At 42.2% G+C, this 16,463-nt stretch overlaps 1 protein-coding gene and 1 pseudogene across 10 annotated transcripts in view; one reads left to right on the top strand and one right to left on the bottom strand.

Annotated features, from left to right (window-relative positions):
- SNX25 (sorting nexin 25) overlaps positions 1-16,463 on the bottom strand; it is a 134,075-nt gene that overhangs the window by 14,242 nt on the left and 103,370 nt on the right. For 9 of the 10 annotated variants that reach the window (XR_006216501.1, XR_006216502.1, XR_006216500.1 and 6 more), the window contains 4 exons: positions 14,857-15,021; positions 11,609-11,740; positions 8,717-8,857; positions 4,804-4,917 (listed from right to left, as the gene is read on the bottom strand). Coding sequence is in view for 2 of the 10 variants with exons in the window: in XM_042982981.1 (XP_042838915.1) it covers positions 4,804-4,917; positions 8,717-8,857; positions 11,609-11,740; positions 14,857-15,021 (552 nt within the window). In the remaining 8 variants the exon portion in view is untranslated. Of the gene's footprint in view, positions 1-4,803; positions 4,918-8,716; positions 8,858-11,608; positions 11,741-14,856; positions 15,022-16,463 lie in introns of those variants that run through there. The other variant, XR_006216507.1, reaches the window with a different exon arrangement.
- Positions 6,332-7,103, top strand: LOC107181278 (annotated as a pseudogene).

Below are 16,463 nucleotides of genomic sequence, written 5' to 3'. Positions count from 1 at the left end.
AACAAAGAACTCCTGCTTTGCACACAGCTGACTGACAGACCTGTGGCCACCGCCTCTGAACGTCACCTTCACCCGCCTGTGCTGGAACACCTTACACACCACCCACTGCGCAAGGACCCTCTGCGCGCTGACAGCACGAAGCCTGCTTGGGATTCTGTCTCCCTCTCTCTCTGCCCTTCCCCAATTTGTGATCTCTCTCTCCCTCTCTCTCAAAAATAAACCTTAAATAAAAAACAAACAAATAAATACTCGAAAAAACACAATACAAGATTTAGGATTAAAGAGACCAATGGTGGGGCACCTGGGTGGCTCAGTCAGTTGGGTGTCCGACTTCGGCTCGGGTCATGATCTCGCTGCTGGTGGGTTCGGGCCCCGTGTCGGGCTCTCTGCTGACAGCCTGGGGTCTGGAGCCTGCTTCGGATTCTGTGTCTCTCTCTTTCTGCCCCTCCCTTGCTCATGCTCTGTGTCACTCTCTCTCAAAAATAAATAAACATTGAAAAAAACTTAAAAAAAAGAGACCAATGGGAAATAGTGCCCCATTTATGATGTAATCTCTCTGGGGTAAAGGGACACTGGGAGCACTGTGCTTCTGCTATGACAGCCTGGGGTGGCAGAAGAGGTTAGGTTCTAATTTTTTTTTTTTAATGTTTATTTATTTTTGAGACAATGTGAGAGAGTGCAAGCAGCGGAGGGGCAGACAGAGGGAGACACAGAATCTGAAGTGGGCTCCAGGCTCTGAGCTGTCAGCCCAGAGCCCAACGCGGGGCTTGAACTCACGAACCGTGAGATCATGACCTGAGCTGAAGTCGGACGCTTAACCGACTGAGCCATTCAGGTGCCCCAAGAGGTTAGGTTCTAGTCTCAGTGGACTTGGTCCCTGACAGTCACATGACATTTGTTCAGGCAAAGGTTGAAATCTGATAAACTATGACCTTCTCTAGAACAAGTACTTCCGAGAACACCCCATACTGCCACACAGGGGACAGGGGGTCCAAGGGTGCGACCAACATTCCAGTGGTTGTTAGCTTCCTGTGTCCTGCATGAAGACTGGACTGGAAATAGGAACGTTCTGACTCAGATGGAGGAGGGAAGGAGGTTAATGCGGATGAGGAGTGGGTGTCACTACCGCCTTCCCTGGCCCCGGAGCCCAACAGATAGGCCTTTATTCCTTTCACAGAGCATCAAATGTTCACTTGTATGCAAGGATAGATTAGAAGGAGTGAGATACTCTCCCCCTAACTTGATTTCCTTTAGCTGATCTATACTCTCCAGCACTATTTTTTAAGATAGTAAGAAATGACTAAGTCTTGAACTTAATATAATCAATAGAAAGAAATCATTAAGGGTAATAAGACTTTGGCCTAAATTATATTTGATTATGAAGGAAAATAATCAAATTAAACACATAGGAAAAGTCAGAAATTCTCAAAGATGTCTGTGGGGCAAGGTATAATTGTTTTTTAACTTTTTTTTTTAAGTAGCCTCTACCCCCACATGGGGCTCAAACTCAGGACCCTGAGATCAAGATCAAGATCAAGAGTCGCTTGCTCTACCAACTGAGCCAGCCAGGCACCCCCTGGGGTTTTATAGTGTTTAAGCTCTTTGGGGATGGCATCCCATTCCCAACTCCTTCCCACAAACACCTAGAGCACGTTGTCCTATTCTAGTGAAGATCTAAGGTGACCATCCAGTTAAGGGGTGATGGAGAAAGGTGTAAGGCACTCCAAGAACAGTGCTGTGCACACGCACACCAAGAAGCAGGACAGAGCACCGCTGGAGGCGGGAGGCTGGTGTAAGCAGTCTGTTCCTATATGTCCACAGGAATGAAGAAAGACACGTGCGTGGCCGAGAATGACTATCTAGATTATTAAATATCTGTATGGTTAGTTTGCTTCAATAGGGAACCATTTCTCATAAATAAACGTTCAAGTACACACGTGCTCACTGGAATCCCTTTTTCTGGAAGGTCCTGTGAACCCAATAAAAGACTAAGCATTTTACATCTTTTCCTGTTTGCAGTTGGTGGGATAATATTTGAAAGAACAGTCTGCAGTGTAACCTTCCGAAATACATTCAATAGTTAGTGCTTTCAAATAGTCTTTGAGGAAATGGGAAAACAATCCAAATCTGTACTTCCTGGTTTGAAAACCTCTTGATTACAAGACAAAAGGCCACTTGGAACTAGTTTCATCTGGCTTAGCTGCAGGTTATTCTTGCTCTGGGCTGTGCCCACATGACCTACCAGTGGCGCCAGGGTCGCAGAGTGTGGTTTCTCTCCTGGCACAACAGCAGAACTCACTAACCCATTTCCATCACCCACAATCCAGTAAGGGTACATATCCGCCCTCCCTGCACCCAGAAAGTGCAGGCACAGAGTGTTGTGTCTTGTTTCACAAACAAGATCTTTAACTCATCTGAATGATTCAATCGGTTACTATGTTGGAGTGGGTTTAATGATTTCCTAGACATTCTGAATCAGCAACAAAATGGTAGGATTTCAGTTTTAAATTCTCTTGTAAGAGCATTTAAACACTGATGATTCTCTAACCCAGTTCTGCCATAATTAAACTCAGAACATTTTTCTACAGTGCAAATTGTTTTATTTCCCAAGAGAGGTTTATATATTATATACTATACACACATATTATATAATATTATAAAAAATAATTTTAGGAAACAAAAATTTCCCTTGGGAAATAACATAATTTGTATCTTGGAAAACTTTAGAATACACACATACGAACATATTTAGAGAGAGACAGAGACAGAGGGAAAGAAGAAGATATGAATATAAGGGGAAAAAAGTCAAAGCAACTCTGACATTAACTTATTTTTTTATAAAATTTTTTTTCAACATTTATTTATTTTTGAGAGAAAGAGCACGAGTGGGGGAGGGGCAGAGAGAGGAGGAGACAGAATCTGAAGCAGGCTCCAGGCTCTGAGCTGTCAGCACAGAGCCCGACGCAGGGCTAGAACTCACAAACTGTGAGATCATGACCTGAGCCAAAGTCAGATGCTTAACCAACTGAGTCACCCAGGCGCCCCTGACGTTAACTTATTTTAACAACGACCCATACTTCTGATTCAACGACTATATTTGAATATAGCCTTTACTAAGAATTTGGCAACATCCACTATTTAAAATCTCAGGACTTCTAGCTACCATATATAGGCAAAAAGTGTTTCACAAGGCAAAGTTCAATGCCTCCAAAAAGAGCTTTGGGGGTCCATGGTTTGAGTAACTTAACTATACTCTGCATATATAGAGGGCACAGCAAAGGAAAAATATATAGTGGTTGCTACTAAGGATTGTGTATCTTTGGCCTTATTCTCTAAAAACAGACTGAAGACAAATAATAAAGCATTCAGAGGAACTTAGGAGAAGGTCTTTAGGACCTCAGAGTAGGCAAAGATTTCCTAACAAGCAGAAAGGCAAAACCACAAGAGAAAAAATTGGTATTTTGGGCTAAATTAAAATTGAGAACTTCAGTTCATTAAAATAAGTCATTAAGAGAGCGAAAAGGCCATCCACAGAAAGGGAGAAGGTATCTGCAACATAAATGGTTTGACAAGATTTATGTCCAAATCACATGCAGAACTCCCACAAAGTGGTAGGGAAAAGACAGGAGACAGGACAGAAAAGCAGACTCAACTTGGCCAGACCCTTCACGAAAGAAACTATCCAAATGGCCAAAGACATACAGACTGGTAGTTCATATCATTAGCTGTCAGGGAAATGCAAATTAAAACCACAACAAGATACTACCACACACCCACCAGGATGATTACAAAGAACAAAGCAGGGCCCCTGAACGGCTCAGTCAATTGAGTGTCCACATTGGCTCAGGCTGTGATCTCATGGCCGTGATCTCGCAGTCAGTCATGAGATCGAGCCCCGCGTCGGGCTACGCGCTGAGGGTGGAGCCTGCTTGGGATTCTCTACGTCTCTCCCCCACTTGCACGTGCGCACATGTGCGCATTTTTCAAAATAAATAAACAAGCATTTTTTTTTCTTTAAAGAACACGGCAGAGAGTCAGTGGCAATGGTGACGGGGTGCAATCAGAACCCTTACATTCTGGGGTGACAGTGTAAAAACTGCTACAACGACTTCATAAAACTAAGAAACTCAGACCTGCAGGTATTACACGACATATATTCACCAAAAGACAAGTACTAGAAGTTTCTAGAAGCCCTCTTCATAAATGGCCTCAACCGGAAACCATGCAGATGCTTGTCAAAAACAGAATGAATAGAGTACAATATGTTCGCACAGTGGGAAATCTACACAATAGTGAAAACGAACGATCCGCAGCCAGAACAGCACTGCGGGCCAGAGTCCCCTGAACACAGTGTCGAGTGAAAGAGGTCAGACACATAGGAGTCCATACTGCATGATTCCATTTATACAAAGTGCGAAAACAAGTGTCTCTGGGCTGTCGGAAGTCAGGATCATCACGGCCCCTGGTCGGGGTGGGGGGCAATGAACAGGAAGAAAGCCAGAGGCAATGGCAGTATCCTATTTCCCGGACTGGGTGCTAGTGCGTGCACGCACGGTGTGCTCAGGGTGTGAAGGAGGAGACGGTTGTACACGTGATTTCTGTACTGTACGTATTTTATATTTTTTATATTTTTTGTGTGTGGTATACTTTCATGACAAACAAATAAGCCAACCAAAGATATTTTGAGGATCTGGCATGACCAGAGAGCACAGGAAGCTAATGAGCAAGATCTTAGAATAATGACAGTTTAACCCCAAAATAACTAATTTTTCCTCTTGGATCCAAAACGTTTCAGTTGCTTACCTGTAAAAACTTATTTAATTGATTCTTTGACTTTTCCATAAACTTGTGATCTATAGATTTGAAAGGCAGCTTGCTAAGAGAAGGCAACTGGACTTTTTTTAAAGAAGGGAAACACTGTGGAAGAAAACATTAAATGTTAGCAACTCAGTCATATTTATATCTTGGGGGGGCAGTTTAGATTTATAATTAGAACAAACCAAGTATCTTCTTCCTGTTCTCGTTCCTCTTGAGATTTAAGACCTTGAAAACCCGACTGTTCTAATCCGGCTCCAAGGAATGAGGAGGAGCAGGACATTTGATGAAAAAAGTCTAAAGCGCACCCGTAGGCCCACGAAGGCCTGGAAGCCAGGCAGCCCTGAGGCCAGGCCAATCGGGTGGATTTGTGCAACACGAAGCAGCCCAGTGCTCTAGGCGGGCACACCCGGCTCACAGACGATTTTTCTGTTAGGATGTGCTTTGTTTACAACATCTCCACGTGTGGACAAGTTATCAAAGCTGACAAAAGAATACAACGGAAAGAAAGAGTAACTGGGCTTGTAGCTTTCTTACCGCCTTTCGCAATGTAACCATATTAATAATAATACTGCATATTAATAAATAATAACAGACTTCCCTTTGTGGATGAAGGCCTACGTTCTGCCAGACACTGTGCTAGAAGCATGGCGTGTGTACCAACAGCTCTAAGAGTTGGCAATGGCTATTCATTCCTGTTCTACATAGGATACAACTGACGACAGGATTAAAACCCAGATCCATCTGACCACACAGTCTGTGTCCTTTGTGCCAATTCCCAAACTCTCCAGACTCTGCCCCCATTTCCAAACGCTGGCCTTCACGAAGGCACTGGGGCCATCTGAATGTGCTTAATGAAACCAGCTGGCATCGACAAGTCAGGGAGCACAGAGTCTGCCTGCCACAGCCTTCGGTGCTGCTGACCCTTGGCGCACAGAAGGGGCACAGGAGCACCCGCTGGCCTGGCCGTAGCAGGAGAAGGCGTGGGACAAGTCAGTCAGAGCAAGTGCATGCAAGTGCTTCGGGTGCCGGGAAAGGGAAAACTGGCCCTTCCCTCGCAGCCCACTAAAGGACCAGCAGTACAACGGCACGTGCCCAAGGCTGTACATAAACCAGGGCTCCGACTCACGGTACAGTTGTAGAGAAACGAAACAGGCAGTGAGCGTCAGAAGGGAAGACTGCACTTCCCCGGGGACCCGAAAAGGTGCTTCCTGTCCCAACTGTCAACAGAAAGCATTCACATACAAAAACATGACAACTCACACGATGCTAATTTCTAAGGGTGAGAAAAGAACCCAGTGATCAGCTAAAGAGAGGAGAAAAATGACAGACATGGAATTTTATAAGGCTTATTTCCTCTCAGTCTTTGATCTACTTGTTTCTGGTTTTCTAAGAATATTTTCCACATACATTTTATTTCAAAACCTCCTCTCAATTCCTTTTTCTCCTTCTGTTTTCGTCAGCAACTAGACCGATCCTAAACTTGGCTTCACAATGGTTTGTCACAGGGCAAACACCACATTTTTCTGCAGTGTCAATTGTACTCGACAATTTTGGCAAAAATTTAATCTTCTATTGAGACGGCAGTTTGCTTTCCACACTACCAGGGTGACCACAGTCCACTGGAGAAGTACCAGAGTCGGACACTTGGTTGTGGCCACCAACCTTTTAAAAGCATTTGAAGAAGTTATAGAGGATGCGTGCAGGGAAAGCAGAGCGGGAAGTGACCAAAGCCACATGATGTCAGTGGTTCGTTCATCTGTCCATGCCAGATGCATCGTGGAGAAGGCGATCGGAACAGCAAGGCAAAAACCAGCCAAAGTCAGAGTGACCAGGCTTGTTTGGGATCCCTACTGATTAAAGTATTTTAATAAGGGAAAAGTCTACTTTGCTCATGATGCTCTTTAGCAGCACACTGTTGGGGATATCGTGCTTCTCAAAGCTCCACTGTCCCACGAACAAAGCAGGTAAAACATGAACTGGCCAAGATCGTTTTCAAAGTTGGACAAGTCACAGATCCAGTGACGGGAAAACCCTGTGCAGGAACTCCCTACCTGGAAAGCCGGGTCAGTCTGGAACCCACCCACCCAACCAAAACTCTGGAAGAACTGAATAGCTCTTCAGCAGAGTAAAGGGGGACTGGAAGAAGGAGTCAAAGGGAAAGATATCTAAGTTGGCTTTATGGAAAAAAATGTTTCTAAGTGTCACTACAAACTGTCCAATTTCTCTTCTGGTATTTATGGAACAGGTAAAGTAAATAAGTAAAGGCCTTGTTAAAATTTTTCATAAAAATTTAAGGTCATGTTTTAAATTTCCTTTTCATTAGACATATTTTCTCTTACAGTAAGTATGCCTAGTAATCCCCATTGTTTTGTAAGCTCACTATTTTAGAAGGTTTTTGTTGTTTTTTTTTTTTTTTTTTCATTTGCCAAAGGAATCTTGAATTTATCTTAGAATCTTTGGGGAGGAAAAAACCTTTTGATATCATAAAACGGATTCACATTAAGTGAATATTTATTTTTGGCGGTACATATTCAAAATTAATTTAAACTTTTTCTCTGATTTAACCAATTATGAATGGAAATAACAGTCTGATTGGGGTCAGTCTGTATCAGATTAAAGTCTGTATTAATAAGAAAGCTGACATATAGAAAATAAAACTTGAAAATTCGAAAAAAAAAAAAGGCACTTGAAGAAGTTATAGTATTCACAAGATAGTGATTAAAAAGGTTTAAAAAAATCCCCTCAGGAGAAAAGGTTATAGGAAATAGACATATTTCATTTGCAGAAGAGGAGTCTGATAGGTGACCACAGGATTTTACCAAGAGTCAGTTCATTCTAAGCCAGAGAACAATAAACAGAAACAAAAGTAGACGTGACTGAAAAGCTTTTCAGTTGCTGGGGAAGAGGGCAGTCACCTCCAGGAGGAGGAGAGTTAGAGAAGACGCAATTCCTGAGAAAGATGGAAGAACAAGAAATGGAAAGTAAGATGACCCGGATTCCAATCCTGGTTTGGCCACTATGTACACGTCCTATGATAAATTGACCAAACTCTCTGGGGTCAGTTCCTCTCACTTTAAAATAAAAGAAGTGACCTAGATTAGAAGCTTTCTAATGTTTCTAACTAAAACTCACAGTAGGAAGTGCATGCTACGCTGCAGCCTGCATACGTATAAATGCATATCCACATAGATAATATAATCCACATGTAAAGCTGAGAAGTTCTATGAAACAGTGTTCATTACTACCACTGCTACCACCACCGACACGGTAACGTTTATTATGCGAAACACTCTCTTCTAAATGCTTTGGATAAACGTATTCTCTTAATTCTCACAAATCTGTGAGATGGGAGAGGTAGATGCTATGGATATTCGTATTCTACTGATGAGGAAGAAGAGGGACAGAGAGACAGAGGGACAAGTCCCAGGTCATATAGCTACTAAACAGTATAGCCACAGTCCAAACTCAAGCAGTCTTGCTCCTGAGTCTATGCTTTCAACCACGACACTGTATGACTCCCTTACTTGTTGTGCTGAAATCCAATATATTCTATGCTCTGTCCACTGCTGCAATCAATAACTGATTTCACTTCCCACTAATGGGTCACAACTGGCAGCCTCAAAACCGGGGGCCCTAGATGACCCCTAGCTCTCTTTCAGCTCTGGGGTTCTCTGAGGCTTAGTGGAGATCAGACAGTTCTTTGTCCTGAAGGATTTACTCTAAACCGTCTGAGCTATGAGTTAATTTCCAAATGTCGGACTGAAAAAGCCACTTTGCCAGTATCCATAGCGAAGGGAGAAAGGTTAATGATCAGTTTCCTTATATGTAAAAATTGAAATGAGCTCTTAAATATCTTCTTGCTTGTAATTCTAAACCTTGTATTCATGAGTATGCATACCTCACTAAGTTTCCGGTGTAAATTCTGAAACTCACTGAGCCTTCTAGGGACGGTCCAGTTCTTAGTTTCAACTCCGCCAACTTCTTGTAAGCTTACCATGACAAAGTAACAGGGCATTTGCTCACCATTCTCTTCTGTAACCTTGGAAAAAACAGACACCACAACAACAAAAAGCATGGTTAGCGGATGTGGTAGGCAAGATTTCTAAATACTCCCCAAGATTTCCCACCCCTTGGTGGCTACACCCTGCATCATCCCTGGAACTGTGAATATGGTGTCCATTCCTGCGATTAGGTTATGCTATATTTGACAGCTGACCTTAAAGAAGGGAGATTACCCAGATGGGTCTAACCTAATCATACAAGCCCCTGAAGAGCAGAGACACTCCCTGGGATGGTAGGAGGACAGGAAGTCAGAAAGACAGGAAGCGCAAGAAGGACTCGGCATGTGGTGCTGGCATGAAGATGGAGGGGGGCAGGTGGAAAGGACGTGGCAGGGCCTCCGCTGACAGCCAGACGAGACCTCAGGTCTACAACCGCATGGAACGGAATCCTGCCAACGCCCTAAACGAGCTTGGAAGTGGCTTTTTCCTCAGAGTCTCCAGACAAGAACTCAGTCTGGCCAATACGTTGCCTTCAGCCTCGGGAAACAATGAGTAGAGGACACCGTCATACGGTGCTGGACTTTCAACCTGAAGAATTGCGAGCCAATCAGTGGACACTGTTTTAAGCCATGAAACATGTGGTCATTTGTTACATATCAAAAGAAAATTAATATAGCAGACTTAGCATCCTAAGTGTATTCCTTTGAAAAAACAAATTAACAGAAAGCAAAAAGGTGTAAGATATGCTAAAACCTGTCTCAGAAAAGGATAAAGCCTTCCCCAGTTTAATTTCTGGATTCAACAAACCATGATTTCAATTTTCATGAAATTTTACATTGAAAGATATACATTGAAAGAAAAGATTTCCTCTACCTCCCAACTTAGATAATTCATTCAGACACACACACACACACGATATCATAATTCAGAAATAGGCCATTATTATACTTAACATAAATAGATTAGAAACAAAAAGAAAATACTGAATTTAGGCTTGAATTAGTATCATCAATCAAATTAGAGACAAAGAGTCAATAAGAAAGGCAAAGGAAAGAGACACAAGACACACTGAGCACCCACGGAGCCCCGTGACGTAGGACCATTACCCCACCGTGAGGATGCAGGAGGTGAGGACACACACAGGGTCTCTGGACTGTCCTACGATCACACAGCTAGTGTGGGTGTCAGCCAGGATCAGAACTCAAGAGAATCTGGCGCGACGTAGATACATCTTCCACACATTCCCATGCAGGGCTGCCTTGCAAACTCTGGCAGTCAGGTGACCCTTCAGGGTCCATTGCCATTATCTTTTCGGTGACCACAGTGCCACGGCGAGCTCCTGAAGCTGGCCGTAATGGGAGTGCTCACAAGTACCAAAGAGCCGGTGCAGCACCCAGTGAAGCACTCCTGTCGCGGGTGTGCTTTCAGAGCTGCTCTCGGAGAACATGAATTGCGTGCTATCCAATCTAGAGGTGAACTTAGGGTTGTGGATCTTAAGCAACCCCCACCCCACCACCACAGAGAGCGTGTAAAGACACCGGGCTGATGGGCAAGACGGAGAAGAACAAAGATAAAGGATACAAACAGGCCCTTACAAATCTAAGGAGTTAAGTATTTTCACAAGCCGTTTGAAATAATAGTGGAACAAAATATTAACACTGTGTTCTTCATGATCTCGTTATTTGTGTGGACCTGACCTTCGTCTCCAGATTTCCACATGACTGATAGTAAGCCAGGTGGGAACAAAGAAGTTGTCAACAGTGGAAATGCCTATATGCATCACTCCTTGAAGAGAAATTCTTTTTACAGACAAAAGGGATACAGCATATTCTGGAAATTGATACCCATATCCCTCAAAGAATAGCAAAATATTTTCTAAGTCAAAGCAAAAAATATTCATTATTAAAGATCTTAGAGCAATTGAGATTTAAGTAATTGAAGTCAGCAGAATGGATCAGAAACACTTAAAATTTTTAATTTTTCACCACCAAATTTCAAATAGTGCCCTTCCGTTTTATTTCAACCCTCAATGGCAAAAGAAAACGGCAATTCAAGGACATTACCTGTCCCTATCTGAAAGGTGCTTATAGTTCCAGTGAACAAGAACAACCTGAAATGGAGAGAGATCAGATCTATGCCAGGCAGCTCTAGTACAGCTCACAGTCAAGGGTAGTAAGACAGAGCGAGAACAGTGAGGAAAGAAGGGGGCAAATGCAGTCTGTAAGAGCAAACGTAACTTTTCTATCCTCAACCTTAATTCTGGAGGACAAAATCTTGTCTTATAAAATCATACTCATTTTTTAAATTTTTTTAAATGCTTTTATTTATTTTTGAGAGAGAGTGCAATTGGGGGAGGGACAGAGACAGAGGGGAACAGAAGATCTGAAGCAGGCTCTGCGCTGAGAGCAGCAAGCCTGATGCGGGGCTCCGAACTCACAAACTGCAAGATCATGACCTGAGCTGAAGTCAAAGCTTGGCTCAACTGACTGAGCCACCCAGGCACCCCGAAATCATATTCTTTTTTATTATTTTTTTTAATGTTTATTTATTTTTGAGAGAGAGACAGACAGAGTGCAAGCGGGGAGGGGCAGAGAGAGAGGGAGACCCAGAATCCAAAGCAGGCTCCAGGCTCTGAGCTGTCAGCACAGAGCCCGATGCAAGGCTTGAACCCACAAACCATCAGATCGTGACCCGAGCTGAAGTCGGATGCCCAACTGACTGAGCCACCCAGGTACCCCTCCAAAATCATACTCTTAAAGTAAACTTGGAGGAAAAGCAGTCAGACCTACCTCTCCACTGGTGATGGAGGCTTTCCACATTCCGAGGTTCTCACACCACCAATCTGTTCTTGCCATGTGCAGCTGTAGGTCCGTGCGTTCTTTCTCTATTAGAATTATTTCCTCCTTCAACTTGGAAACAATCTGCAAGAGGGAAAACATCCTGAGAGTTACAAAAGCGCTTAAAATGCTACACAATTCAGCAAAGTAGCAGGGTACAAAATCAACAGACAAAAATCAGCTGCATTTCTATACACTAACAACGGACAATCCAAAAAGGGAATTAAGAAAACAATTCCATTTACCATAGCATAAAAATAATAAAATATTTAGGAATTAGACAAGAAGTGAAAGATTTCTACTATGAAAACTACCTAACACCGATGAAAGAAATTAAAGATGACAAATAAATGGAATGATATTCAATGTTCACGGATTAGAAGACTAAGCACTGCTAAGATGTCAATATGACTCAAAGTGATCTACAGATTCAACACAATCCTTATCACAATGCCAGTGATTTTTTTCCTGCAAAAATAGAAAAATCCATCATAAAGTTCACATGGAATCTCAAAGCAGACTGAACAGCCAAAACAATCTTGAAGAAGAACAAAAGTTAGAGGGCTCATACTTCCTGATTTCAACACTTACTACACAGCTACGCTAATCCAAACAGTACGGTACTGGCATAAAGACAGACATATAGACCAATGGAATAGAACAGACCAGCAAGAAATAAACCTTTGCATATATGGTCAAGTGATTTTTGACAAGGGTGTCAACACCATTCAATGGGAAAAGGACAATATTCTCAACAAACAGTGCTGAGAAAACTGGATACCCATAAGCAAAACAATGAAGTTGGACCCTTACCTAACACCACAAATAATAGACAACTCAAAATTCATCAAAGACCTAAACGTAAGAGCTAAAACCATAAATTCTTAGAAGAAAACACAGGGGGAAAGCTTTAGAACACTGAACTGGTAATAACTTCTTGGCTATGACACAAAAGGCACAGGCAGCAAAAGAAAATATAGGAAAATGGGACTACTGACACAGCAAAAAGGCAACCCGCAGAATTAGAGCAAATATTTACAAATCACATATCTGATAGGGTACTAACATCTAGAATATATAGAGAACTCTTAAAACTTAAAAACAAAAACCAGCCTGATTCAAAAACGGGCAAAGGACTTGAATAGACATTTCTCCAAAAACATTCTATAAATGGCCAAAAAGCACATGCAAAGATACTCAATGTAACTAATCATTAGTGAAATGCAAATCAAAACCACAATAAGATACTACCTCGCACCCATTAGGATAGTTACTATAAAAAAAAAAATGAAAAACAACAATTACTGGTGAGGAGATAGAGAAACTGGAAACCGTACACACTGTTGGTGAGAAGGTATAAAATGGTGCTGCCAATATGGAAAACAGTATGGAGATTCCTCTAAGAATTAAAGACAGAATTACTGTCCCAGCAATTATGACCCAGCAATTTCACTTGTGAGCACATGCTCCAAAGAATGGAAAGCAAGATCTCAAAAATGTATTTGTACCCACGTTCGTGGTAACATCATTCACAAAACTTAAAAGGTGGAAGCCAAACCAACATCCACTGATGGGTGAACGGATAAACAAAATGCTGTATGTACACGCAATGGAAAATTGTTCAGTCTTAAAAAGGAAGGAAATTCTCACACTCGGTATAATACCAACGAACCTTGAGACCTTAGGCTAAGGGAAAGAAGCCAGTCACAAAAGGACGAATACCGTATGCCTCCATTCATGATGTATTTAAGAGTAGTTCAATTCATACGAGGTAGAAAGGAGAAGGGTAGTTTCCAGGGGGTTGGGGACGGGAGGATGGAAAGTGTCATTTAAGGGGCACAAAGTTTCAGTCTTGCCAGATGAAACAATTTCAGGAGATGGGCGGTAGTGATGGTTGCATAACAATGTGAACGGACCGATGCTGAAGTGTATACTTGAAACGATTAAAATGGTAAATTCAGGTGATGTCTATTTTGCCACACTTTAAAAAAGTAATTTAAAAAAAAGAGAAAGCATGCTCATCATCCCCTTGGACCTCTTTCATGAGAAAACCTGTAGTTTGAGGGCAGAAGCTTTGCCTTAAAACTCTCCTGAACATGCCAGCTACGAGGACTCTTTCCTTTCTCAAAAAGCCTCCAGGAAGCACTCGTAGCCTAAACCTCGTCCTGCATTTTATTACCATCAGAGCTGTGACCACCCTGCTTCATTTTCCTGTGAGGATATTTTGGTTCCACAATCAGCATGTTTGCTCCCTCCTTAGGAAGGCTGGCAGCTCTATAGGTCACTGGTTCTCCACAGTGACCAGCAGAGCATCATGCATTTACTCATCACTTATGTTGCTGAACACACCCTCAGAAAGTGCCAGAGGAGGTCAGTTTGGCAGACTGAAGAGCACCAGCCATACCTGTAACAGAGACATCTCCCTGTTGGGTCGCCGAAGACGTATAAATACAAAGCAAAAAGCCACGCCACTGCACGGGTTTGAGAAATGCCAGCTGGGGAGATGCTGTTTACATTTTTAAACTTTCCAATTCTGTTGGCTTTTAGCAAAACAATTTATTTCTTGTGTCATTCTGTGAGGTTCTCTAAATTGTGACTCACAGCATTTGAAAGAAAAATAAAAGTAAGATGATTGTCCTTGAAAAGTTAATGTACTTCCAGAAATGGGTCTGGCACAAGGAAGTGCTTTGCCCTCTTCTGCAAAGGTACCTACCATAGGCAAGCCAGGTAAGAGAGCACAGGGCTGCTCACCGCAGATGACCGGAGAGAACCCCAAAGCACAGAAGATTAAAAACAAGTGTTTTTCGGGGCACCTGGGTGGCTTAGTCGGTTAAGCGGCAACTTCAGCTCAGGTCATGATCTTGTGGTCCGTGAGTTCGAGCCCTGCGTCGGGCTCTGTGCTGACAGCTCAGGGCCTGGAGCCTGTTTCAGATTCTGTGTCTCCCTCTCTCTAACCCTCCCCCGTTCATGCTCTATCTCTCTCTGTCTCAAAAATAAATAAATGTTAAAAAAAAAAAAATTAAAGAAAAAAAAGTGCTTTTCTAACTCTATACTAGATGCAAAAAAGTAACCACGGAGCGTACAAATACAATTTTTTTTTTAAAGAAACAGTGATGCTTTGCAATATAAACTGCAACTACTACTTATCAGATCAGAAAAATGGAAACTTTCAAAGACAACCTTGAAAGTGAAAGAGTTACCTTCTTGTCAGGTTTTGGTGCATTTTGAATAGAATTTAGAGCTTGCCTTTTATATTCAAGTTTCTCATTTAGTTCTCGTAGTTTGTTTACAGCAAAACTGGCTTGTTCATTAATCCGACTGGTGCCTTCATCTACAGCTTCCTCACCAGCCTCACCTCCTGGGTCCTGGGGGAAAAAGTCACGTGAACCACACTGTCTTAAAACGATGGACTATTCAGCAATGAGTACCTAGCATACAGGTTCTAGATCATTACAATACACTTAGCCAAAGTACTAGATTCCCCTAACACTTTGTGGTAGAAAGTTCAGAGGCAGGCTGCTTTTCCTCAGCAAAGTGCCAAATCAAAGTTATTTGGAACCACAGTAACTGGCATTGAGGAATACAATGAAAGAAAAAACATTTAATAGCCTGAAAAACAGGGCAGAGTGGGGGATGGATTCCACACCATTATTTCCCAAATGGTACACCCAAGGGAATCTGCATGGAACAAGAAAAGGCAACTGAGTTATCTGCCTAACTCAACCTGAGTGGTCTGTGCCTGATCTTGGACAAAGACACAGAGATGCGTATGGCTTCCTTTCGGGCTCCTAAGAATATTCTAGAAAACTTATGCTAAGTAGTTTTAAAATAAAATTTCCAGGGGCACCTGGCTGGCTCAGTTGCTTGAGCATCTGACTTTAGCTCAGGTCATAATCTTGTGGTTCGTGGGTTCGAGCCCTACATCGGGCTTGCTGCTGTCAGCACCGAGCCCACTTCGGATCCTCTGTCCCCCTCTTTCTGCTCCACCCCTGCCTGCACTCTCCCAAAAATAAATAAATATTAAGGATAAAATAAAAATAAATAAATAAAATTTCCAAATTCCCACTAGTAAAAGTATTTTCGGTATACACTTTGTTCAGTCCCTCCCCTGAAGATGTATTTCACAAATCAACAGGTAGATCATCTTATGAGTTAAATGGTTAAGATTTCAAAGTGCCTTCAGATTCATACAGAACTGCAGACCTTTGAAAAATCTGGATAGATTAGCAGCAGACAGCATATAAAACAGACCTGTCAGCAGCAACAGCATGTAGGACAATGGAAAGAAGTCCTGAGAATGATCTTTTGCTTTATTATTCTCCTTAACATTCTTCCAGAATTTTCCTTCTAATTTTTATTAATTGAAATAAACGGTAAAAGAAAAAATTTTCTTCAAACAAGAATGAAGTATTAATAACCCTAGAAAACGAAGCTCTTTTTTAAATTTTTGTGCGGTCTTTCAAACCCTTGTCCAGGAGTGCATTTATCATGACATAATTGTATACCTTATATACATCCAAACAGGTATTCTGTCTTTTCCCTATAACTTATGATGCTGCTTATTTTCAGGGCGTTAATTACTCTTCAAAATTAGAATTTTTATGGCTGCATACCATCCTATGAACTGATGCTACCCTGAGGCGTGTTCCTACCGCTGCTCCTGCTCTGGGTTGACTCTGCTGGTTCACCATCCCAGAGGTACTAAAACAAACTCCACAGTACATTACCTTTTCTACCATTTAGTTATTGCCTTAGGGTGAATTTCTAGAAGTGGGATTATTGCTACAAAGAGCAGAAGCGTTCAAAA

This window comes from Panthera tigris, chromosome B1 (genome assembly GCF_018350195.1).
Source record: "Panthera tigris isolate Pti1 chromosome B1, P.tigris_Pti1_mat1.1, whole genome shotgun sequence".
Classification (NCBI taxonomy): Eukaryota; Metazoa; Chordata; class Mammalia; order Carnivora; family Felidae; genus Panthera; species Panthera tigris.
Note: the sequence above shows the minus strand (reverse complement) of the source record. Positions and strands in the feature narration are given on the sequence as shown.